Source organism: Sipha flava, unplaced genomic scaffold, assembly GCF_003268045.1.
Source record: "Sipha flava isolate LNK unplaced genomic scaffold, YSA_version1 324_pilon_pilon, whole genome shotgun sequence".
NCBI classification, from domain to species: domain Eukaryota; kingdom Metazoa; phylum Arthropoda; class Insecta; order Hemiptera; family Aphididae; genus Sipha; species Sipha flava.
The window spans coordinates 912,206-940,155 of NW_020273009.1; the positions used below are offsets into that span (position 1 = coordinate 912,206).

General features: G+C 25.8%; 2 protein-coding genes across 8 annotated transcripts in view; one reads left to right on the forward strand and one right to left on the reverse strand.

Moving 5' to 3' along the window:
• The first annotated feature begins 1,909 nt into the window (after nucleotides 1–1,909).
• Nucleotides 1,910–27,540, forward strand: LOC112686790 (probable WRKY transcription factor protein 1). 7 transcript variants are annotated; one of them, XM_025559218.1, is made up of 13 exons: nucleotides 1,910–2,207; nucleotides 2,262–2,969; nucleotides 3,033–3,157; nucleotides 15,907–15,992; nucleotides 16,088–16,176; nucleotides 17,257–17,655; nucleotides 18,348–18,504; nucleotides 20,691–20,804; nucleotides 20,869–20,949; nucleotides 21,524–21,574; nucleotides 21,632–21,766; nucleotides 24,716–26,055; nucleotides 27,373–27,540. In XM_025559218.1, the coding sequence occupies exons 1-12, from the start codon at nucleotides 2,100–2,102 to the stop codon at nucleotides 25,990–25,992; spliced, it is 3,330 nt and encodes a 1,109-aa protein (XP_025415003.1). In that variant the 5' UTR covers nucleotides 1,910–2,099; the 3' UTR covers nucleotides 25,993–26,055; nucleotides 27,373–27,540. The 7 variants fall into 7 exon arrangements, with proteins under 7 accessions (XP_025415003.1, XP_025415004.1, XP_025415006.1 ...); XM_025559219.1 differs by having other exon boundaries at nucleotides 1,911–2,207; nucleotides 20,881–20,949; XM_025559216.1 differs by lacking the exon at nucleotides 20,869–20,949 and adding an exon at nucleotides 21,238–21,345 and having other exon boundaries at nucleotides 1,914–2,207.
• LOC112686791 (cyclin-G-associated kinase) overlaps nucleotides 14,040–27,950 on the reverse strand; it is a 30,889-nt gene continuing 16,978 nt past the window's right edge. Inside the window, exon 23 of the mRNA XM_025559223.1 lies at nucleotides 14,040–14,182. Within this exon, the coding sequence (XP_025415008.1) occupies nucleotides 14,094–14,182 (89 nt within the window). The 3' untranslated portion in view covers nucleotides 14,040–14,093. The remainder of the gene's footprint in view (nucleotides 14,183–27,950) is intronic.

The window sequence follows — 27,950 nt, forward strand, 5'->3', positions numbered from 1 at the left end:
AGGTACCTAATAGGTATTTATAACTTGGAACAATAGTTATTAAATACTGAATAGTTATCTTTAACAAAATTAATTTCTTATAGATGAAACTAGAAATAATAAAACCTTAAGATTGAAAATAAATAGAATGAGTAAATTTATGTTATAAATAACAGGAGGGATCCAGTTTTTTTTTGTGGAGGTGCAATAACATACTTCCACACTTTCACTACACAATAAATATAAAATTATATTATTTTTATAATTTTATAATACTCTAGTTAGTAGATGGAATAAACTTTGAAAAATAATCAAAAACTCAATACATTATATTATACATAGCACAAACCTAATTTTAGTGATTTTAAGGAGGGTGTATGTCACCTTCGCCCTTCTATGAATCCGCACCTGATACATAAATATAAATGTAAGCTAGTTCGAAAAAAACAATTTTGGGAGTAATTTGATTGCGTTTGAATTTGGTATTTCAGCAAACATATATTTTATTTTATTTTACTCTCAGGTAGCTTATATTTGTATGTTTTTTTATTGTATATATATTATATTTTATGATGATTATTATTTAGAAGAATGGGTAAAGTTAAATATTATTTTGAAAGGGTTTGTAATTTTGAATATACAATAACTGTTACATCAAAATATTTAGTATACATATTATATTTTTTATTGAACATTGCTAATTTTGAGTTAACTTTAAGCTAGCTTTGATTCAAATTATTTTTAAAGTGCGTTGATTATTATTACTGTCAAAAAAAATACAAAAAACACTTAAATGGGATTTATATTCAAAAAGTCTATCTTAACAACTTATTTATTAGGTATATTGGTATTTAAAAAGTGTGTTCTATTAAACTTGATATAATGAATATTTAATGTAATTTCATTTGAGTTACTGGTTACTTTTCTGGTATAACATTTTTAAGATTGGAATCTTTGGATCATTTTTAATAACATTTTAGGTAGACCTTGAATCCTCAAATAAAGCTTTTAATCTGCTGCTGTATACATATATTCAGTAGTGGCACAAAGTTCATTTTCTAATGAAAAAATTTCGTGTATCTAGTACTCACTCCAAGTCAAATATTTAGATTCAGAGTAAAACGTTTAATACTGTTATTATTATTATTTTTTTTTTTTTTGTGAATACTATTTTGTATATTGATACTTATTCAACCATTTATTGCAATAGATACCGTTAATGTCAGAAATCTTGTGTTCAATCTTTTGTTTTTACTACCTATGCTTTATACTAATCAAAATCAATGATTATTACGTTTCAATTGTACTTGTAGGTACATGAATATTAAAAATAATGAGTCCAAACATAATCATATACAATAATATTTTATGTAAAATATGCAAATTATAAATTAAACTTTTCTGTTGCGTAACATTAACTATCAACCCCATTTTAGTCATGAAACAGCTGCTTCAATAAAACCTATATCGCGCCACCATTACATATGTATATATGTATATGTATATGTGTATAAATCATTATTTCTTAGCCATTGTATCATGACACAAAATAAGTAAACGTTTTTGGTCTAATGAAATAATTTGTGTTTAGTTTAAACCTTATGCATTTAGGAATTCCAATTTAATTATTCCTAATTAAAATATTGCTAAATACATATGTTCATCACATTATGTAAAGTTTTTGGGCCATTTTTTTTTTTTTATGAAATATTGCTTTTATATAAAGGTTCAAAACACTGACATAAAACGTACCATAATTAATATTTGTAGATCTAAGTTAAAAATAGCTTTTTTGGATGTTAAATAATTTATATAAGTAATTAGTAAATTAATGGTATTAATTAATGACTAACATTAATCATATTGAATCATATTATATACTATATAAGTAGCATATTTAATGATAGTTGAGATAATGTATAAATATAAACACGAATATATTAATTACTGTGTTCAAAGTGTATATATCTATCGTATTTTCGGTCTCTTGTCAACAATTTAATTAAGAATACCGATCAGAACGTCCTTTATTGGCATCTGCAACTAGGACACGTACTCAAATGCCAGTCAGTTGACCAAACACACTAATGCACATTTACGGAGTAGCTTGACAATTATTGATGGCACAGTTGTTGAGTATTGTTTTTAAGAAGAATGACCTTTACTCTTCCTGGGGTTTTCAAGTATGCGGCGGAAGAGACAGTTGGCGACCATTAACCGTGAGAAATGTGAGTAAAAAAATGACCTTAAAATAATAAGAATTCTAAAATATTTATTTGTAGGTACAAACTGGTACTTTAGCGTGCAATTATTTAAATGTCGGCGATCGTGTTTTAGAAATAGACAGCATAGATTGTTATTCATTAACTGAATCACAGGCAATCAGTTTCCTTCGAAGGCCAAGTAATACTATTGAACTTTTAATATTAAAACGACGAGGGGAAAACGTTGTACCTCCTAAACGATCATCAAGTTGTAAAGCTCTACAACATTATAATTTTCCAAAATCACAAAGTATTTCAGAATCTAGTTTCCTTCCTCATCATCATAATTGCAATAACAACCTTGACATCACTGATCCAGAAAAAGATTTGCATGCATCCAACGTTTCAGAAGAATTTTTGAACCAATGTTCTGAAGAATCTAAAAAGGATCTCGATTCAGTTCCAATAAAAAATCATAATAATGAAACCTTGCCGTTTTCCAACTTAAGACCTCCTAGAAATGCGTTACAAAAAGACGGCGAACCTTTACGTCTTAGAAGTCGTTCAAGTTCACCACAATTCTGGAAATTTAATTCAAAAATTTCTGTCACTGGATTTTCTAATGATTGTAAACATTTTTGGAAAAAACTGGAAAAATGCTCTATGGAAGACTTAAGCGCTCGTCGCTCACCAAGCCCAGTGCGACCGGCAAGCGTGGCATTCTATCCCAAATCACCTGAACCTAATATTCAGCTAAAGGCTGATATCGTTTCGCCAAAGAAAAAAGTAATCAAATGATTTATTACTATTTAAATATTTATGGTGTAATCATATCTTATAATAATACAGGTGACTTTTAGTAATATTTTACTGGAGAGAAATTATTTACAAATGGAACTACCGGACTTATCCCCGGGATCAAAAGTTGACGAAGAATTCAATAAAATATATAATAGTTCAAAACAGGATGAACCGTATGTATTAAAAGAAACTTAATTGAAATTAATCATTTAATTAGAAATAAAATAATCAAGATGATATAATTTTATGGAAATTAGTTAAAATGAATTATTTGTTATTAGAGCTAATGATTTTATTTTATAAAATTGGAGTTTATTTAAGTGTGAATAATTATTTTAATTGAATCTATTACCTATGGGTTTTATCTAATTTCTGGATTCATTTAAACGGAATTAACACCATATGAGCTTGAAAAAATTGTATTATTAAATTTAAAATGATCATATTTATAATTTGTTTAGAGCCTATAATTTTTGATTTTTACTGAAAACGTTTGTAGAGCTTCTTCATTATCCAACTAATTAATGTAATTTATTTAAACCACGGTTATCGAAAAAAATGAATGGGTTGATATCTTTGCACATGATTTAACTATATCTAAAGTTAATATCTGATTATCTGGAATATGTACATATTTATATTTTATATTGAAATCTAAAGCATTAGTCGGTAATATAACCGTTTTTGTATTTTTATAATAATTGTGTCTAAATATAAACAAACTAACTTATGCAAATCTAAAATTTGAATTTCTTTAGTAAAATTTATTATTATTTTTTATGAAAAAATGTGAATATTTTTTTCTGTTGGTTTTAATACATACCATTAAATTGGACTTAAAGTGATGGATATTTATGTACATAACTTGCTAGTTTTATGCACTTATATTCTTATACATTATAAATAATAATAATAATAGTTTTATCCATTTATTTATGAAACCAAAACTTTTCTATTAAAATTATGATTTATTAACTGTTGATATTATTATCAATAAGCTCAAAACGTATTTAAATTTTAACAGTTTTCTATTTATTATATTAATAATTTTTTGAAAACAGTAAAATATTTTAATTTAATAAATATTATTATTCAACATTCTTATAATTTTATAATTGTATATTTTGTTTTTCGTATACAATTGGTTATAGACAAATAGTCTCACTTTTGCTGTACAAAAATAGCATTGCAAAAATAACAGACTAGGGCCAACATTAGTATGTTAAAAATAACACTTTTGAATACACAACTTTGGTAGTGGTGGTGGTACATTTTGGCTATCTTCAATGTCCAGTTGGAAGATTAGTCATTTTTATACAAAAAAAAAAAAAAAAATGAGAAGAAAGAAAATGTTCAGTGTTAATTTAGTGTAAATTTGTTTGTCCTGTTAGACATGAGTTTAGAAGTATCCGTTCCCTGGAGGTATATATACAATTTTATTTTATTTGTTATTACTAAATAATTTGACTACTACTAATAATAATATTTCAAACGATATTTTGTACACTCGTTATGTACTGAATTAAGCTACTGGGTAATGCATAAAGAATGTGTGTGTGTGTTTACTATATATAATAGTTAAATACTGTATAATATATATGTTAAAGAGCTAAAATATACAATTATTATAAGTTTTAAATGTGTTCGTGTATTATAAGTTATAATGTTATAATCTTACTTTTGTTGATCTGATTCAATTTAATACATAAGTGTCATTATAATGTTGATTATACTTGTTTAACTTTTGAATATTTAAAATAATAATTTAGATATAAATGTAAGTATCTAACTATATTTAAAGAGTTCTTTAACTTCTTAAAAGTATAAAAGTATTCTTTAGCTGTTGGATAGATATTATAAATATTTATAAGCTCCAGTCATTAAAGCCACAGTGTATCATCTATGCATTTTAATTATAATAGTTGAGTTCTATTTTTATAGTGTACTTTGTTCACGTGTGAGGTAGTGCCAAGTTTATATTTTATTTCATCTACATTAAAGTTTTTGAAATCTGATGCTAATAACTAAAGACCGGATTTATATTCTTTTAAAATACCTTAAATATAATGCTTATAATCTCTAAAAAACCTTCAAATATTCTTATTATATTCTCTTAAAAATTTTAAAAATATGTAAAAATATTCAAAATTGTTCAAAAATAATCAACAAACATCAATATATGGTTTAATATGCATTTTTAAAATTTTTTTTTTTTACAACATTCTTTTAATCATGAGGTATATACGTAGTTGCATATTATAATAGAATACTAATGTACTTCAGTAAGAGTAGGAATATAGTAAAAATATTACAGTATAATCTACAGCAGGAGTTACCAAAGTTTTCAAACAAGTTAGCTACATTTGACATTTAAGTCCCTAGTGATTGACATCCAGGAAAATTTAGGTCTTTAATCTTTAAATCTAATATTCCCATTATTCAATTAATCTGATTATTTTACTCGATCGACCGATAGTGGTAAAATTTAATTTTACAACGATTGATTGGCTGGCGATCCTTGGTCCCTATATTAAAATTTAAAAACAATATTCCTTTGGTATACTTATTTTAATTAAATTTTGTATTAACACTATTGTCACAATATTAAAAAATAATAAATAATGATATATTAAAATATAATAAAACAAAAAAAAAAAAATTGGTTAACAAAAAGTAATTCTTAAATAATAATAATTTAATACAAGATATAAAATAACAATATAGGTGTATATATATATGTATTAAAAAAAAACAATATTTCTTTGGTGCATACAAATATTTACTTTCTGAAGAATAAAAAATAAACATGAAATACTATTTAAATTTTATTATATGAATTAACAATAGTATATTTTACATATTATCTGTACTCATGTTAGTTTTTCTATTGCTTAAAATTTATTTATAGAGACTAAATGAACATTCAACATCAACAGATATTAGAGGTGTAAAATATTCTGGGAGATATTCATTGTTTCCACATAAAATGTTCCCAACTTTTACTAACATTTGGTAACATTTATTTTTTTAACATAATTGAGACACTTTAGTATTTTTATTATGTTACCCGTTTCACCAGGTATATTGGTTACTTAGCAGATAACAGTTTATACAATCTCCAACTATGAAACAAAACTCAAATATTCTAAAATATGCTAAATGGGCTAAATATTCTCTAACCTATGATATATTCTCAAATATGCAAAAAAAAAATTTTTCTATAAACTCAGAATTGAATGAATCGTTCACATTTTTTACTCTCCTACAACTGCATAGACCAAGTAATGATATGTAAAAACATATAAATCCGGTCTTTACTAATAACAAATTTGATAACTGTATTGCACATTTAAATTAAATTAGTATGTAAACAATTGTTAAATAGAATAAAAATTGAATAGTGTAAGTTTTAAATGTTTAAGCTGGAAATTGTAAAAACAAAATTTAATAAAACAGAATACAAGTAAAGGTTAGTTAAAAGTATCGATCCTAGATCACATAGCCAAAAGATCTATTACCTTATAAACAATGTTTCTCTATTCACTTAATTTACCTTGGTAATAAAATGTGTTTATTTTAAAAAAAAATTAATTTCAATTCGTCAAATTTAAAAAATAGTTCACCAATGTTCAGGGACGGCGTGAGGGATTGGGCAATAGAGGCAGTTGCCCAGGGCCCTGCGCCTTTAATTATAATTAAGGTTCCGCAGTTCTGATTTAACTGAACTTAAAATATTTTATTAATATAAATTATAAGACCCAACATTTATTTTGCCAGAGCCTCGCAAACTCTAGCACCGTGTTACTGCCAATGTTAATATAATAAATCGGAACTTTATCTTTTGTACTCCGAATTTCGGATATTTGTCTGTTTTCTTTTATACGATAAGAATTTTGAAAACATATTTTATTTCGTCGTAGTATCTTGTGTACATTTATGTAGACTGTTTTGATTAATTGATACATTTATTGATTTTAATTTTGTAGACATTTAATATATCAATATTTAAATAAAAATTGTTTTCAAAGAATTCTGGTGCTATTTAAAGAAATAAAATAAAAATGTAGGAAAGCCGATTCGCAAGCAGATGAATAATTGTTTTCAAAGTTATTATTACAATAGACTGAGAAGTTGGAAATATCATACGTTTATTTTTTTTGTAAAAAGTTTTCTATATTACTAATTATAATTACCATTCAACTCATAGGATTATCAAAGGAAGATCTTAGCGAATCGCAAGACAGGTGTTTGAATTTTAAGCTACGTAAAATTAAATTAATTTGAATAATTGGTTTTTTAAAAAAAAACCTTTTTTCTATAGGTTGATTTCAATTATGAGATTAATGTATCTTAGATTCTATAGAGTAGATATGTGAAGTGATATTTTTATATTTTTTTACTTATTTAAATTTTTTATTAGTATTTTACGTCAATTAATTGTTGATGCTACCGAAATATTTAAAAATAATTATAAATTTAATTATTACGACCACATTATGGATTTACTGTTATGAATACATATAATTAAGTATTCAATCACACTAATGTTCTAAAATTCTTGGAGTTTCAGACTCCTGTTAAAATGTATCCCAAGAAGAAACCAAAATTGTTTCCTCAACTAATTCTTACCAAAATAATGTATATTATATATGTAATAGTTAACGTAATTATGAATACAGAATTAAGTATGGCAAGTTATAAATTATTAATTTTCAATTAATTATAATTATTAAATATAGTTTTGTATTTTAACATATTATGTTTATTCATATATATTATATTATGAATTGAAAATAAGATTTATCATATAATATAATATTATTATGTACCTACACATTCTAACTTAAAACAGATACAACAGTTCAACTATTGTGAGTTTACATTTAGGTTTGGTTAGGCTTAGTATTATATCTATTTGATTTTGAAGTATCTATAAAATTTTAAGTTATAAATATTTAGTTCAAATATTCTTTTCATTATGTTTATACGACTTCATACAAATGTCTACGAAATATGTTCATAACTTTTGCAAAACCGTTTGTAGGTAGAAATAAATTATCCATTTCCAATTGTAATTTGTGCATAATTTTGATAATTTTTTTTTCGAAAAATGTATTCACTAATTATTTTTAGTATCTATATGCTTATAGTACAATAATTTCGCTAATGGGTTTTCTATACGATGTATAGTTTTCAATGTAAAAATATTAATAAGAACTTATCTTATTTCTTATCGCAAATATTTGTATTTCTTTTTGTTATACGGTTATTGTTTATTATTTGTAATATAAATAATTAAGGTTTCTTTTTATATTATGCATAGGCGGTGAAAGACAGTATGAAAACGAAAAGAAATGGTCTGATGAGTCACCGTTGTATTGACTTTGGTATATGTGCATGACCCTCCCACATTCCTATGCGCAAACATCCTAATAAATAACTCTTACATGGCTGCTATTCGGCTGCTCTGGACCTACTGGACCGATAGAAGGTGTACATTACTATACCTACTAAATAAAGAAACAGGTTTATGCATTTTCAGTTTCATCGGAATTTACTTTTATTATAACGTTAATACTTTTTCTTAAATTCCAAGTGAAGTAATGAATGTGTTGGGTTTTTAATAATGATATATTTTATTTTATTTTACAATCTATTTATTATTTTTTGATAAATTAGTATCTTATTTTGTATTTTAACAAGATTACAAAATCAACAATTTATTTTTTAAGTGAAATAGTAACGATACAGTTATTTTATGATAGAATTATTTAATAGATATATCAATGTGTCCAAGTTCAATGGTATACTTAAATTTTAATTTTTATATTGGTCTTAAATTTAATGAATAAAAAATTGAATTGATTTTTTTTTCTGTCTTTTATTTAAAATAGAATTGTTAAACTTCTTTTTAAAACTAAAAGAATGTTTTCATAACGTCTTACTTTAAATTACGCATGTTTTATTTAGCTTTTGTTCTACATTTTAAATACTTATACAAATTATATTTTAATAAATAAATAACATTTTTTTTACCATTTTTCTATTATATTGAAATTTTATAAGTCTTGTTTATTAAAATTTTGATTAAAATTCTAAAATATAAAATTTAAAAACAAAAAATGAGTATAGTGCTCATTGGATTACACAATTTATAATTAAGCAGTTAACTACGAATTTTTATAATTATACTCGTTCAAATGATCTACATATAATTCGAAGTAAACTAACTATATGTCTGCTAGCAGTATTTTGTTCAGAATAATCATATAACAAATTTAAAATGCTTGGTTGGTTTCCCTGGTTTTATAATATTTTGATTTTAAAATATTATCAATAATTGATATTATATAACTTATGATAATCAATACCGTTGGTTATTAAGGCATAGCCCATTCGGCTCTCGTTTTTCAAAAAGGTTAATTCCCAAACGGCTCCCATCGAAAAAGGTTTTACGAGCAGGTCAATTCCCAAACGGCTCCGATTTTTTACAACACAAATTCCTTCCCAATTCTTACAGACTTAGGACTGTCTCAAAAGAGGTGTGGTTAAAAATGTATTGTTGTTTTTTAAGGTTATATTCTAAGTAAATTATAAAAATTATATTCTGTGAATTAAGTGTTGAAAAAGTTTTAAAAAATAGACAAAAATCTTAAAAAAAATGTATATATAAAAATATAAAAAAAAATTATACAATTGGTAAATTGTTGACACAATTTTTTTATGTCATCTATACTAGTTATTTTATTTGATGAAAATTCTTGAATAATATTTTCAATGAGCTTCTGTTTTTTTGTTGGTTTTGGTGTATTTACATGACTTCGAACTTTAATTTGCGTTTCGGATTGTATTTCGGTTAGTATGTCAACAACCTTGAAAATATTAGGATGAGCAGAATTGAATTCGTTATATATAGTATGTAATATGTAATATATATATAAAATATGTTATATAAAACGATACTCAGTATACCAGTACACAGTATATCAGTACATCAACCTGAAATCGGTACACCAATATGACAGCCGTTTGGAAATTTACCAGTTCGTAATACCTTTCCGATGGGAGCCGTTTGGATATTGACCTGTTCGTAAAACCTTTTTTGATGGGAGCTGTTAGGGAAGCGACGGGTCATTAAACGTTAAATTGTATTATTACCAAATTTATTAAGTTGTATTAATTGGAGGTACAATAAATTTCTAGTGTCTAACGTGTATTTATTTCTGGTGTTTAACAATCAGACATGCATATTTTTCTTTGATAAAATGTTCTTACTATAAGATACGACTTATTAATTTAAATACATGTTATAGGGATTGATCGGTGCATTTTTCGAAAATAGCATTTATAAATAATATACATTTTTTTATTATATCTTTTAAGGTATCCTCATTCAGTCTTTATTTAATCATTACTTTTTAATAAAAGATTTAGTTAAGTTGTACATTAGTTTAGTTAATACATTTTTAATATGTCTATAATATTTGACACTTGTTCTTTTATTTGGGTAATTAATTACAACATTATGAACCTCACTTAAGAATTCAGCGGATTTCAATACTTAACACTTTTAAGTTTATATTATGTTAAGGAATTCTATTTAAAGTGAGACGTACGTTATTATAGCAAGTTAATATACTAATTATTAATTACGTGAATACTAAATATTTTTACGGTACATCGTAAACACGTCAATTATGTACTAAACTTACTATAATGAGAAATTAATAATTTTTATTATAAACTCTGGAAATATTATTCTTTTTATCTGTTCCATTAATCTAGCATGTACAAAAAATGTTGTTAGTATTGTGTATTTGTATTACACACACAATACATGTTAATTGCGTATACGAAAAGTTCAAATTCTATTATTTTATAACCAAACAAATTAAGAATGGTTGCTGGATTGATTTATTTAGATGTTTATGCATATGTTAGGTAACTATGAAATCATCTAATATAAATAAACTTAAAATATTTTTATTATATGCAAAACTAATGGTGACTAAGTAATTTTTAATTGGCAGTTTAAAATGCTAATGTATTATACCAAATCACACGATTAAATCGATAACCGTTAATATAGTTGAAAAAGGCTACTTTATTATATAATAGGTTCATATATAAACCTATTAGCTATGTATCCAACAACAAATTGTATCGACTGGACGATAATAATATGTTTAGCGTCACTACGCCAAACGAGACCTGGCATATTTTAATAGTTTTTTAAATGTTTAATTTTAAAAGTATAAAAAATTTCTTATTATCTTTTGTTATATACATTTTACACACTAGGTGATATATATTTTAACGTTTAATATTAATTTTCCCGGTTCCTTAATAATCTTTTAAAAAAAATTATTTATAAAAGAATTCTTCAAAGTTATTGCATTTTGTAAAAATACTATCAATATTTTTTTATCGTACGAATATTTAATAGTTATTGACTTTTATAAAATTAAAATGTATTTTTTATTATTTCATATACTAGAACTGAGTATTTTTTTTTGTAATTATTTATTAAAATCACATGTTAATTTATTTATATAAATTTAGAGTTTAAACAAGTGAACTGTGTACCAAAATGTTTTGAAATTTTTTGTTTCATTCCACTTTGTTTAGTTATCTATCATAATTGTAATTGTAATAACTGTAAAACGGTACTTTATTAATATTATAATGTTTGAAAAATTGTTTTAATTAAATACTGATATTTTAATATTTTATCATTTATTTTTACTTAAAATATTATAAATATTATAAAATAAATAATAAATACAATATGCTTCTCACCTATAACAATGGCTAAAAATTTATTAATTATTATTACATTTATATTAAATATAATTATCATGGGGTTTTAGTAAAAAATATTATTAAATATATAGTAATTAAGAATATACTCAATAGTATTTATAATTTAATTGTTGATTGAAAAATTTTTATTTTCATTAAAGGCACTTTCATTTTAAAAACATGTATATATAATTATTAATTTTATATAGTTATATTTAAATAATAATCTTAAATATTATGTTCTTCGTTGTATTATTTTTTCATACAGAAATTACATTCTCAGAAAATAAGAATTTTTAAAATATTTTGAGTAATTGATGGTATTTACATTTGTCTGATATCTGTATATTGAATAAAATAAATTATTTTTTTATGAACATTTTAAATAATTATTTATTTTTTATCAAAATTATAAATATAATACTATAAATAAGTATATTTTTAACGGAGTTCTTATATTAGTAGCTAATAACTATAGGTATATAATAATTAATAATTATATTTATGTTTATAAGATAAATTAATAATTATTGTATAGTACATATTATTTATTATATTTTAGTTCGGATTTATACTTATTTTACAAGCGCTAGACACTTAATTAAAACAAATATTTACGCATATATTTTATGATGATTATGCTTAGAAAAACTTTTTTTTAGAATTCGAGTATTACTGAAATGGATAATTATCTTTTTTTCTATTTGTTTAGAGTTATGTCCAAATGGTATTTTTAACTATACAAATGTAGACCTACAATTAACGATTTATAAATTAGATTAAGGAAAAATTATGTTGATTGTCAATCACGCCGTATCATTGTTGAATTGTTTCTACTTCAAGAGAAAACCGGCAAATAACCATTTTAGCATATTAATTAATATGCGTCTTGTTCTATAAAATTGTATAAAGAGCGTAGCATTTCAATATAAAAAAATAAAGAATTACTACTGATAAAAATAAATATTGTACATTCCGGATTTCAATTATCTCTACATGCGCATTAATTCGCTGTATGTTGACGTATGTCAAATTTCTGCTAATATCTCTGTTTTGAATGCGCATACACATTCACAACTAAATGGAATGACTCTCAGTAACAATTTATACGTAATACTTTAGTGCGTCATTATCACTGTACCTCCGAGCAACCGGCTTATTATACTGGAGACCTGCCGACCAGACGAATTGACTCGCATTCGGCACCGTGACTCCTTAGAACGTGCACGTTTCGTATATCCGTCGTATCCGTCGTAAATGTATAAACTGGTTGTGTGTATTTAGCCGTTCGGGAATATTTATTCATTTTATAATTTTATTTAAATTTCGTTTATAATGGCGACCACAGCTGAAACAGCGAAAATTGACAGAACTGATCCTAGATTGCGAAAACTTGTGTACAATATGTACAGGAACGTTTTAGGGAATTATAACGAAAAAGCTAACGCTATGTTGGACGCATTGCCGGAAAACCAAGTGACTCAGGATCAAGGAGTTGATCGACAATTGTCTAGTATATTGTAAGTGTGTAGTAGTACAATTTAGTAGTAAGATTATAGAAAGATAATATAGTTATGTAATATATTATCAACATTGTTTTAGTACATTTATGTGTTTTTTTCAATACTATAATAAATTAATTGTATAAGCATGACAATATTGTTACAATAAATGCAATTCATACAATGTCTTATTAATTTACGTTTATATTTGATTGATGAATGTTTTCATTACTTTTACTACATATTACGATTTAAATATAATGACATCACCATGTCTTTTCGATTATAACATATGTACTTATATGTATTAAGTTTCTTTGTTCAAATTAAAAATCATATTGTTCTCAAAGTCTTAGAACTAGCAGTTTATCTCAAATTATATATTGAATATCTTAATTGTTAGTATATTTTTTTATTTTGAAATTATGACTATAAAAAACTAATGAGCAAATTGTTTTGAGAAAATTATGTTATATAATTATGATTCATGAGCTGCAGTTAGAATTATTGATAATTTTGTGAAAGAAAGAGATTTATATTTTTTATTGAAATCGAAAATCCCTGATATATTGTCAATATTCATTTTCAATAAATATATTTATTATTTGTGATTCTTATACTACTATATTAATTGTAAATAAAAATGAATAATATTATATATATCAGCTACATTTTTATTTTTATTTAAACAGATAATTTTAATGGAATTATGTAAATTGAAAAATGTTATTCAAAGAATTTCTTTAAATTTTTTTAAAATTTAATCTGCCGTAGTTCTAATAATTGGATGAATTGGGAGATCTGTTCAACTGTAGGTTTTCTTGTCTTTTAGTCTGTAGGTTTTAATTCGTAGTTGAGGTGCATGGCGTTTTTGCTTAAATCCCGGATGGTCACCTATCCAGAAACAAATAATGCAGCGTCAAAAAACAATTTCTGTGGATTTATGTTTAATATGTATATTTATAGTAAATATACCCCTTGAGTGCTTTTATTTCATGTGCAATTTGAATTATACTACATATACATATTTAAAGAATATTTTAATAATATTAAACTAAAATTCATCAAATCATTAATAATTGTTTTAATATAAGCAATAACTTATCAAATTATTAAATTATATTGTTTGAAATATATAACTTAAGTAATTTTAAATTAGTAAAATGATTATCTATTTTAATTGCATAATTATTTTTCTCTAAGCTTAGTTATATTGAGCATTCATTTAATATTTTGCAGTATTAATTTGTTTAAAAGTATGATGTTTTCAATCTGTATAATATATAAATTTAATATTATTAAATTTAAGTTAATTGTCTATAGTTTATATGATCAAAATAAAAAAAATTCATCTATTCTTGTTTTTTTAATACCATATATAAGCATATTATTGTATACAAATATATAATCAGAATAAAATATGAGTCAAAATAATGTTCGATTAACATGTTCATTACGCGATGAGAGAGTAAATATTTTCACACCATATTTTTAAATTTATATTGTTTACAGAAAATAAATTTTTAATATAAAACCAATATAGTATAATTGTTAAATATTTATAAATTGAAATATTCGATAATTAAGGTGATTAAATTTATCTATATGACTATATTTAGTAATATTTAATTTATTTTTAAAATTTAATTTATTACTATAGTACATATTTTTATTATTTGCTCTATTAAATTAAATATAGGAAAAAAATAATACATTTTTAATTTTTATTTACACATACATATTTGCTTTATTAATAACAAGTTTACAGTATTCGATTATGAATTTATAATTATGATTATAATATTATATGACACATAATAATGAAGGCCATTGTGGCATATGAACTTAATGCTTTTCATTTTTATATTTCAAATAAAATGTGATGACTGGTGAGAGAAATAAATTGAATGTCGTAGCTTCCTTTAAAGATTATGCTTATGATATGTGGAGATAGATGATATTGTTCGATATAAACATCAGTTATAGTATTAACTTATATTACTGAATATTTTTTTTAACGTTTTAGCTATTTTACTTAAATCTTATTCTTCCACTTGCATCAGTGTTTCTGTTTTTCGAAGCAATCGTAATGTAATTGAATTACTATTGACCTTAACAATGTAATAATAATAATAACCATATAATACATAAACAACCAGAAAAAAAATCAACGTGAGAATAGACAAGGTTGAAATGCTGTTTGAAGAGTAAAAACAAATAGCGGCGCTCGTCCAAGGGCAAATGCAAGGCTGACCCTGCAAAAAATCATAAGAGATAACCCGTGTAATAGCTGAACGAGAGCTCGAGAGTAGTTAATTTCGGTCCAAATATGGTAGCTTGTCCCCCACAATGACAATTTCAAACACGAATGTGTTTAATATACTAGCACGCTATTATTAACTATACACTATACTTAATACTTTATATATATATATATATATGAGCACCTATTAAACTAATTAGAAAAGTACAATAGGCTTGCAATTTTTTTGTTTCCAAGATATTATTTAATATATTTATTTACCATGTTATTTTAATATATAATAATGAAAAAAAAGTCTTTTTTGCGTTTGAAGTGTTAATGTGTCTCATTGGTAAATATTTTTATTTTTTAATAGGCATCAGTTAGGAGCGAAAAACGTAGCTGGAGACATGTCTACACCACCACCACCACCTGCACCACCATCGCCGCATTCTGGTAAAGGTTAACAAACAACATGGCTTTCGTCTTATGATTAGATTTTGTTTATAAAAATGTAATATTAACCTATGTAAATTAATTGTTTTTTGTTACAGAAGGTACAGCTCAAGGTGGTCCACCCCCGCCGCCACCACCTCCTCCTATGTTGCATAGTGGACACATTCCAGCTATTCGTATAAAAACTGAGGTACCTTTTAGTGTTTAATCATCTTTATATATATCTTTTTAAAAAGCTACAAATTAACACATTTTCATAATTATTATCCGAAAAGTATAATATAATAAAATATACTTATGTATATATGAAATAAAATATAAGCTACTATAAATATTTCTAAGCTACATTATATATTAATTATTTAAAAATTATTATGCGAATGATATAAACATAAATTATGTGCTTTTATATTTAATAGTATTGATTTTATTATTCAAAACTATAAAAAATTTTCATAAATAAATTTAAAAAAATGTATGTGGTTAAAATGGATTTATGTAGTATAATTTATTGAATTTCATCTTCGTCAATAGCTAAAAGTTATGATAAATATTAAAATAAAAATAATCATATAAAAACTTGTTATTAAGTATAATTATGCACGGAGTAGAAAAATTAAATAGGGAATATGATTTAATAACTATTCAATAATAAGCTATTGTTCATTGTGTTTTATTTTATTTTTTTGTAAATATTTATATTATTTCTTAACATAAAATCACCCGTAATTGTTACTAAAAGTCTATTAATATTTAGAAGTATATTAAATATCCTATATCCTAAAATTACATTTATATGTAAAGTTTAGTATTGAATATAAATAAAATCATTATTATTTTAAGCTTGTAATTTCATACTTTCACATAGCTCATTAGACATTTTAGCTCAAGTAAAATAAAATAATTTTTTTTTTTAAAAAAAAAGCTATAAAATATTATCCGATATAAATGTTGTAAATCGTAAAGTACTTCCATGACTAAATATTACATTGGCTTATAACTCATGAGTTGTTACAACTTTTATTTCTATAGCTATAGGTAGGTTCTATTAAACATTTTGTTTCTGTATGCATTGTAATTTTGTATTCATTATTTAATGAAAGTTATTAATATTATTTTATTAATTTAATATAATATTTAATACTAGTTGAATTACATTAAATATAATAATATAATATATTAGACACATATATCAACATTTTAATATATGTATTACATTATTACAAAATTCGTTTTAATCAAGATATTTGTTTGATACATTGTTTTTTAGCTGAATGGACCCAGAGAAATACCATCGACTATACAAAATGCTATGGCTACCAAAGATAAGAAACCATTTACATATTTGCCAGGTGGATTAGACTTGAGTGAGATAAGAAGTCCTCGAATGCAAAGGCGTCTAGAGAGAAATGCCCAGACTCCTCCTAGTCCCGAACATGTACCTCCAAAGTCTCCAGAATATCAACAACCGCAGACAAAACCAAACGGAAACTTTGAACAAAAACCCATGTGTAACGTGCGCACTTCTACAGACAGAGTATGTCTGTTACCTCAAGTTCAGCATCAACCACAACTAAACAAGTCGCCCACTCCTTGGATGCAAAAAGCAACACAAATTCAACCTAATCCAGCACCATGGACTCAAAACAAAAAAGAATACATTGATCAGGTGATTTTATCACCATTATATAAAATTTAAAGTTTAGAAGTAATTTTCATTTAAAATATGCTCATAGTGATATAGTCCAAGGAATTTTTCGTCCAATTCTTTAGTTATATAATAATAAAATTGTCTAAAGAATCTCATAATCCTTTTAGTTAGAATAATTTATATCGTTATCAAATATCAACTTTTTAATTTTCTAGTATACGTTGGTAATTCATTTATTTTCAACAAATAAAAATTATGAATTTAAATTAATGTTTTTAATTGAAAAAACTTTATTAATAAAAGTTTATTTTGAGCATATTTATATTTTAACAGAACTATAATTTAAGACTCACAAAAGTCATAAGAAACAATTATCTTTTTTAAGCATTAAGTTTTTAAACTTCTACATATTGGAAACTTATAAAATAAAATAAAAATAATCTTCTACATTGCATAAATTATACAACTATTACAAATCTATCTATTTTTAGTTAGCTTATATCTAATATAAAGTTTATCACATTTTTTTACCTATCCACTAGTAACCTACCCGACGAAAGAAGAAAGAATCGAAGGACTAACGATAGGTCTTGTATTTGGAAGCAGGTTTTTTTATATTTGATTCCCAATGATATTTAAATATAATTTCTGACTATGTTTACAAGAATATTATTGTATGAAATTTTAGTAACATTTATAAATAATTTTAGGTTGATAAAGAAAAAGAACGAGTTGTGCCCATGAGAGTTGAAACAAACAGACAAATGTCATCTCAACCTATGAAGAATAATATAGATCACTCATATGATACTGAACCGAAACAAGGACGTTCATTTAAAGTGCTTCAACAAATTACTGAACCAAAAAGTAACTACAACGTTTTCAAAATTAAAATAATATAATAATTGTAAATAAATTAGTTCAATATTGTGTAATTATTTAAAAAGTTAAAAAACTACTAAATTATAATAGGCATTCAATTTTTACGATTTACGAAGTAATATAATGATAATAAATAATAATAATTCAACACATAATATTAGTAAGTATGTACATTAATTATAAATACTATTATAGTAATTATAATCTATGGTATGTATAATGACTTTTTTCATCTATTTATTAACTTATTTTCCTATTCCAAGAATATTAAATCAAAACTTTACTTTATTTGCTTCTATAATAAGTTACTCTACTTATTTCCTTAATTTCTTCAAATAATGTCACCCATTCGTTATTAGTGTAGTCTCAAAAATCTTTGAATCAATAATTATAGTTTTATTTTCAGTGTTATCATAATATCCTTATGAAATCTTTTATCATCTGATATGTTTTTATTGCTTTAATTTATTTCTTAATATCACTTAATTATTTTTTATTCTTTATATTATGAGCCATATACAAATCAATGATAAAATCAAATATGTTCTTAATATGTTTTGTATCCATAGTAAGTTGTTTAAATCTACTATATAAATAAAAAAACAATTGAAATAAGATTATGTGTTCTTGAAAAATTAGTATGTTCAAGAATACCTTCTTCATATTTTAGTTGGAAACTGAAGTTCTTTCTATCTTTAAAGGTTTTAAGAGCGTTCATATCTTCAAAATGTTTATATCTTTAAATCTATCATTGATCTCATTACCAAAAATAGTATTTTATGAATGATCACTATTGTCAAATATAAATAAATATATTTTTTTTTATCAATTTCAACTTTGAATATGAGTGAATCCAACAGTTTTTAATACACATGGTTTTATAAAATTCTATTTTTTATATCCACTTTATTGCCAAAATCGTCTGAAAACATGATCCTATCCAAGAAGTAATATGACGTAGGTTACACACTAGGACTTATTCGGTTCACATTAATAGTAATTATTTATTAAATGTTCTTGTATTAAAAATCAATTTATACATCTTAATACGCGCCCGCGCGCGTGTGTGTCTATACATGTATATAAATATACTTCTGACAAGGAATATAGCTTTCTTATAAACATATTTAATCTTATAGTTATAAAGTAATAATTAAATTGTATTACTATTCAAAAAGTTGTAAGCTTTAGTTTCGTTAAGTTTTTATCTTAAAATTAGTTTCTTTTGTAAAATATTGCTACTAATAATTTTAAACGATTTTTCGTTAATATTATATTACAATAATAATACATAATTTTTTATAAAGAACATTTTTAACTTAATGGTAAGTTACGAAGATACTTGTTATTTGTTTTTACTTTTGTCTAAAACTTAAGCTCCCACCTACAATAAAAAATGTTACTCGTTCAAATATACATGCAACTACTCTATAAATAACTCAAACTTAAATTTCTTAATTTAAAATTTAAGTTTTAATTCTAAATTAATTTTTAATATTAAAGAAATTATTATTTAAATAATTAAGTTGATATAATTTATTTAAATAAACATTACGTTTTAAAATATTTATAGTCAAAGAAAATGCTCTTAGTTAGTGCGACAAAAAAATCTTAACTCTTAACCAGCAAATGGAATATTCAAATTTAAATATTATTAAATAAAGTAAAATGACTAAAGGTTATTGCAATTCAATAAACTTTCGCCGTTTATTTTTTTAATAGAATGTATTTTAGAGATTTATAAGTTTTTCCACATCAGTCAATTTATAAATCGCAATGTGGCACCGAAAAAACTATTAACTCTATCTTTTTCGTGATTTAGAATTTCGATAATTTATGATATACTAATAACAGTACTGGAGCCAAAATATTTATCAACATGTACTAATAATATTTCAATACTTATTACTAGATATTTTTCATCAGTGAAAAAATATAATAATCCAACATTATAAGCGTTCTCATGATGGGATGATGTAGGGTTTATTTGTTTGTAAATATTACAAAATGCATTTATTCCTTCTTCTATAATTTTTATCATTTACAGAAAAATTGCATTAACGTCTGCTTTTAATTTATCACTATTTTATTGTTTCATTATAAATTAATTCAATATACGTATTTAAAAATGCATTATATATACATATTTATGAGTATTTAATATTTTTCAGGCATGTATGATGGTTCTCAGCCTTACAACAGTCAGTCGTTACCTTTGTCTGAACTTAGGAAGATGCAGTTAAGTGATGATGATCGATCATTCATGAATAGAGTAAAATCTCAAGGTATATATTATTATGAAAGCTTACAGATTGATATACGTTGTATTTAAATATTCAATCATAAAAGTTAATATTATAGATATGGAAAATCCAAGATATAGAGGCGATTCTATTCCTTCTAAAATATTCAAAGTTTTGGATAATAGTGGTAAACAATTTAGTATAATTCTGGTGGTGGTAATAATAATATTACGCCAAGCAACGTTATCGCTTATTTTAAATCTATTGACACGTTTTATTGGTTAAATTGGGAACTTGAAGATTGATGATTATATATAAACATATTATATGCTCAAGTTTTACCCATCGAATCCATTATATGATAAATCCATAATAAAAATAAATAATGTAAAAAAAAAAAAAATATTTAAATTTAAAGAAAATTAGTTATATATTTATCATACTAATCAAACAATTATTTGTGTACGGTTATCAGTTGACGATGATAAATTTTTACACAACGAAACGGATCCTCGTTACAAAGGTGCGTCGATACCATCTCGAAGTTTCCGAATGTTGCAAACATTAACGAACTCTGCACCTGGTAAAATACGTTTATGGATCCCTTTGTGACTGTCTCGATTTTATCTACTAACCAAGTTATTGTTGTTGATAGATTTAAGCTACGCTGCTAGTAGTTTGCTTTGAGCTTCTAAATAATTTAAGTTCTACTATAGTTTATTAATTTCGAGAATTAAATGTTTTAATTTAATTATTTACAGTTCCAATGGACGATAATAGACCATCAGAACCGATAAACAATTATGTATCAGGTAATATAAATTTAAGCAAATCCTGTCAACACAATAATTACATTTGTGATTTCACAGTAAAACCTATAGAATCAAAAATTTACGTACCACCGTCTGAAAGGCCCACTAGCTCGGAACCACAGAAGTACACTGGAAGCTCCATACCATCTAGATCGTTTAGAATGTTACAAGCTATGACAGGCCAAAATAACGGTAACATTTTTGTTTATCTATTAACTAAGTTGGTACTAATGAAATCAGGCGATCAAATATACGATACGATTGTACAAAGTAATTTAATTCTTTGTAATATTTTGATACACGTTAATTAATTTTTCAACAATACTATTATTGGCTTATTTCAGTGATGACAATTTACGTGTAAGTAGGATATTTTTTAAATTATTTAACTCTCTTCAGTCGAAATACTACTCATTATCTAATTTAATATTATGTTGACTTTCTTTCATATACCTTGTTTTATAATCTTGTATTTTTATACTCATATAGTACATATGTTTAATGATTTATTATTTTAAGCGAAATTAATATTATTTGGTGAATATTGTCCAAATGTTAAATTAGTTGTTAATAATATCATAACCACTAATCATTATTTAGAAGTTGGACTAATTTTCGTATATTTTTTGCTTGTGTATTTAAAATCGCATGTCTGTAACAATGTAATTTAAATAAAATACAATTTTGTGAATAGATTTATTTTAGTGTAAAATTAATTAAAAATTGTATTTGATAGTTATTTAGAGAATATATATTTTTAGAAATCTATATTTAGGCCAATAGTTAATGTAGGTGTATCCATAAAGAATAAGTACACTCTATCACTAATATTGTACAAAAAGTACCTCGCTGCCAGAGGGTAGTATATAATTAGTAATATGCATAAATGCAATTAAGTGCTTACTATATATATAGTTAGATGATAAAAATACTCATTTATTTTTAATTATATGGAGAAAATAATACTTCTAAAAATCTAAAATTCGTTTCTTTTATTTTTTATTTTATATCAGATTTCTGCGAAAACTTAAGTGTTTTTTCTAAATATTTAAGAAAATTACTTTTAAAATTCTAACTAAAGATTAGTAGCGACTAGTGACGAAAAAAAATGTTTGTACATTAAATAGTAATACTATAGTCTATACGTCTATAATGTACTTGTAAAGCTTATATAATGCATGTATAATATACAAAAATAATATTATAATTTCGTTGATAAAAATATTAATTGGTTATGAATATCCTCAATTGTCACAAAAGGTCGTGTTGGCACTTTTACCATTTACAACCATTTATATATGAAAATATATATATGATCTAGTCTCCGTCTATGTATCAAAAAAAACTAAATACCATGACTTGATACTGAACCTAATATATTAATACAACTTTCATAAATAAATCTCAATATTAAGAATTTTTTTTAGTAATAAAAAGCAATGTCACTCATCTCATTAAAATTAAAATTTAGAAGTCCTATTTGTCAATTTCAAATATTTTTTGAAATAAATATATAATACGCATTGCTATTATTGAAATTATTACTATTTTTATTTTTATTTTAAAATATTTTTTGAATTATATACAGTATACACATTATTATTATATGAAATTATTGTAATTTTTATTGCAAATAATCCTTACATAAAATTATACATTAGATAGAACTATTGGAACAAAATAGGGTTTCTAATTATCGAGCTTTAATAATTTATTGTTAAAAGCTAAATAAAATGAGCTAAAAAGTTAAAATTAAAATTTAGGATTCCACGATAAAAGAGGACATATAAAATGGTTCCACAGATAAAAAAAATGTAAGAAATGCCACTATACATTTATTTATTTACATAATAAATATTATATAACATAAAATATTAATCAAAACTTATTAACTATTTTCCAAAGTGATAAAAATATTTTTTAATTTTTAAATCAACATAATATAATATGTTAGGAATCATGATAATCTAAGAAAATCGAATTAACTAGTAAACAACATAAAATGTAATTAGTATAACTACTTAAATATTTATTAAAAATTAGCTTATAAAAAAAGCTTATTTTTTGTTTAAACAAAAACAATTAATTAGTGTTTCTATTAACCTACTTACTGAAAAAAAAATTAACACTTCTTATTGTAGATAAATTCAACCATTTATATCAGTCATTCCCGGGGCTCATAAGTTCATGCATTTGCATGTTTTCTTTGCTACAACAAAAAGTATGCTAATCGAGATAAAAATCCGATTCATAACAACGGTAATAAAAATCTAAAGTTTAATAAAGCATGTTTTTGCATGTTTTGTGTGTATTGGCATATTTAGCATATAGTTGTTTTTTTTGAGTTATTAACACATATTATTTTATGTAGGTAAATTCAGCAAAATCGTTTTTGCGGAAGTTAAAAAAAATTAGATCAATAAATGTTTAAATTCATTCTTATTTACTTTTCCGAACTTGTTTATAAGATCATAGTATTTATCAATATTTTTATTTTTTTAGGACATTAAATTTTATAAGTTAAAAGCAGTACCATGGAAAAAATGTTATTGTGCACCATTACAACATTCCTTCTCTTATTGACGTGTCCATTGCACTCTATTTTCGTCGCAACGTGTGACCATTAATTGTAATTTTAATAAAATGGAACCGAAAAAAAATATAACTTTTAGAAATATAAATGGATAATTCTTATTATTTTAAAAAATGCTTATACATTTTTTTTTCTTGCATATTTAAGGATTTTTAATATTTGATCAAATGTTAGTGCATTATTGCATGCTTATTTATTCGTTTTTTAGTGCATGAACTTATGAACCCGGGTCATTACATTTACATATTGCAAACAAAAGAAATTTAATGTACTTTTTGTGTATTTATATTTTTTATTTTTGTTAAACTTTTCACTTTTTAACGATATTTGTAAAAGGATAGGTAGGTTTTAAATGTGCGTAGGCAGTACATAAATTATATTGGCTTATGAAATATCTTAAATTTACCGAATAATCACTGTGTATGTAATAATTCTAGTAAATTGTGTAAAATACGAAAATGAAAGTAAAATGTTGCACTCGCATCAAGGACATCGTTGAAATTAGCTCGGTCGTTATTTTTGTTTTGTTTGTTTGTTTTTTTTTTTAGAAGAAGAATATGACCTACAAAATCGATCACTTACCCCTTACTCTTTTCTCAGTCCCGAATTTTGGCAACATTACAATTATTTAAAAGAATTTCACGACTGGCACACCGGTGCATATCAATTACAACAGCAACCCCCTCAATTACAACAAAAACAACAACAACAACTACAAAATCTACAACATCTATTACAAGTTGAGAAAAACGTTACGCAGACGGACACGGCTTATATAGCGCACGTACTGAACACTATTGACGAAGAGGAAGCCTGCGCGGAAGACGAATATAAACCTAACCAAGCGACGACGTTAAGCAGCGATTGCATAGAGAACGCTAGCGATTCCGAGTGCGAAGTTACCGTAACGATAACGTTGCCGACGAAAAAAGCCGAACTAAAAGATCGGGTCGTAGATATCGTGGATTCACCGGTAGACTTTTGGCAACAGATCAACGACGAGGGGACGGCGGCCATATCAGAAAACGGTAGCGAACATTACTCGGTGGACATTAGACAGTCACAGCCGAGTGACGGTGGCGAAGCTTGCGTATCGAACGCAGTAGCGGTGGCCGACAGCAGGTGCGCATCAGGCAGTCAATCGTGCGAGTACGAGAAGCGGTTGCCGACGAGCGACGACCAACCTTGCGCGGTGGACGCAGCCGACACGTCCGCTTCGGACGACGACGACGACGAAGGTAGCGAATCCTCTGAGGACGCGACCCGGTCACCGCCGGGCGACGATCAGCCCTCTTACGCCGTGCCGGTGTCGGTGCCGACGGATGTGAGTCACCAGAGGAGAAACGAAGAAGATGCCGACTCAGGTATCACGGGCTCGTCGGTCAACGTCACACGACAGATCTCGGAGAAGGACGTGAACAGCCGCTCGATAAAGTACCAGAGAACGTGTACGCACTCGCGTCTTTTCGACTTCTTGCATCACGACGACGGAACCAAGAGCAACAACAGCAACAACAACAGCAACAAGCTACTGCTGCAACTGCAACAGTCGTCGACGACGGCGTCGTGCACTTCCGGATACTCGTCGGCGGCTACCACGCCGTCCACTCCGTCCGTCGGCAGCAAAAGCCGATACGAGTCAGACTTGTCCCGGGCGGAATACGACAGCTACTACAAGAGCTGGGAGTACGCGTGCCCCTACTTCGGATACGACATACTGCCGTCAAAGGCGTTCAAGACCTTGCTGCAGCGGGACGGCTTCGCGGTAACCGCCGCCGCCAAGTTCAAATGTCCGAAAATTCCTGCCGAAGAGAACGAGTCTTAAACGTTTTTTCCTCTTTTTCTTCAATTCGTTAATTCGTTTTTTTCTTTTTTACGATTTTATAAGGTATACACACGCACATTGTTTGGATTCTGTGAACGGTTGTTTTTTCTCTCTGTTTATCTTTACGTATCTATTGCTCGCTGATTATCTCTCTCCCTTCCCTTCATTGTCAATTGTATTATGCTTTACCGTCAACCTCGATTATCTATACGTATAAGTTTATACAATACATCGTTGAATGTGAATCACAGGCTATAGCTTGGAAAACACGAATAATTTATCTTTTAATTTAACAAGACATATTTTTACAAGACTACACACTCCCGGGGAAGTCAAAATGGGCCCATAAGTACATTTATCTAATTTTTTTTTTTTTTTTAGATTATTTATGTATATACTTCTATATTCTCTAAATACCTCATGAATAAAACTTCCAATAAGAACAAAACGCACCCCACCCAGTTTTAATCGTAGCATGATTTACGTTTGTAGGATCGATCTCCCTACATGTAGGTATTATATTCGTGTGTACAGGTATACGTATGAACAAGAAATGTGTAAATAATCGTTAAGGGTGTATTACTAACGACATAATAACGTTCATTACTCCGACCTTACTCTTATATGCGACGACGCGTCTCGCTTAGAAACTATATAAAATGTCTCCTCCATACCAGATAAACGAGGTTGAGGTACATTACTATGTTTTATTTTTCATGTATATAATATGCTCTGTCGTCGAAACGAAACTACAGCAGACATTGTGTCTACCTCCACGTACCCGACTTCTTCTTAGCTCTGTGCTGCGTTAACTTCTTCACGTTGGGAATAACACCTACTGTTATTATTTTCTTAACTCCACCTTTTGAAATACTGTTATACGTATATATTTATTCTTTTTAGTTTCATATAAATATATATATATATATACACATATATATGTTTATGAGTGTGTGTATGTTTATTTATATATACATATATATATATATTTATATGTACAATCATCGGTCGAAAGTATCGAATATTTGAACGTCTCCATTTTATTAGAATAAAATATTGTAAAACGTATTTAGATTTAGTACTTAATCTTTTTAACGATTTATTGTTAATATTACTCGTTATAATATGAAACAAAAGGTGTAGTTTTTGTATTGTAGTTTTGTGTGCGCTATATAGTTATATTAGTTTGCTATTTTACTGACAGTGTTCCAAATCTCCGGTACATAAACGATGGTTCATTACTTCATTGAGATTATCAGAAGTTCTGTTAAGACGTTTGAACAGTCTGTTAATCTAAACGTCAGCATCGGAAATTTTTGGAACACTTTAATTTTCTAATTACTTAACAAAGCTAAATGTAATTTTATTTTATTTTTACAGGTCATTCGGGAGAGTCCGACTTCTGATAGATAGTCGCAACCAAACTGCTTTTACGTTGAACGATTTATTTCTACGGTCTACACATTTTGCTATAATCATTTGTATAAATAATTGAAACTATTTAGCTGTAGGTAAATTGAAAATAAATTAACTCATAATTCTAGCTTATTTATATCTCCTTATTATATGTATTTTTTCGAATATTGATATGATAAAATTAATTGTAAAAACTGTTAAGTTTAAAAACACGAATAAAATCGTCTTCTATTTTAAAATGTTTTATTTGTGATGTTATATTGTTCAACAGCTTAAATTTCGAAAACATTTAAAATAACAGAAAACTACTAAACCACATTGTTCATGACTGTTTGATAGTATATTAGTGTCGTTTGAAGATTCATATACTACTTATACCTACTTTATAACAACTCGGTACCATATGCTTTGAAAAATTGTTGCAATAACTATATGATTGCAATGAATGTAACATGTAATACAATGTACCATAATATGATATTAATGAAAAAGTGAAAAGTGATTTGTGTAGAATTTCTTGTATTTAAAAACGTACAGTGAAT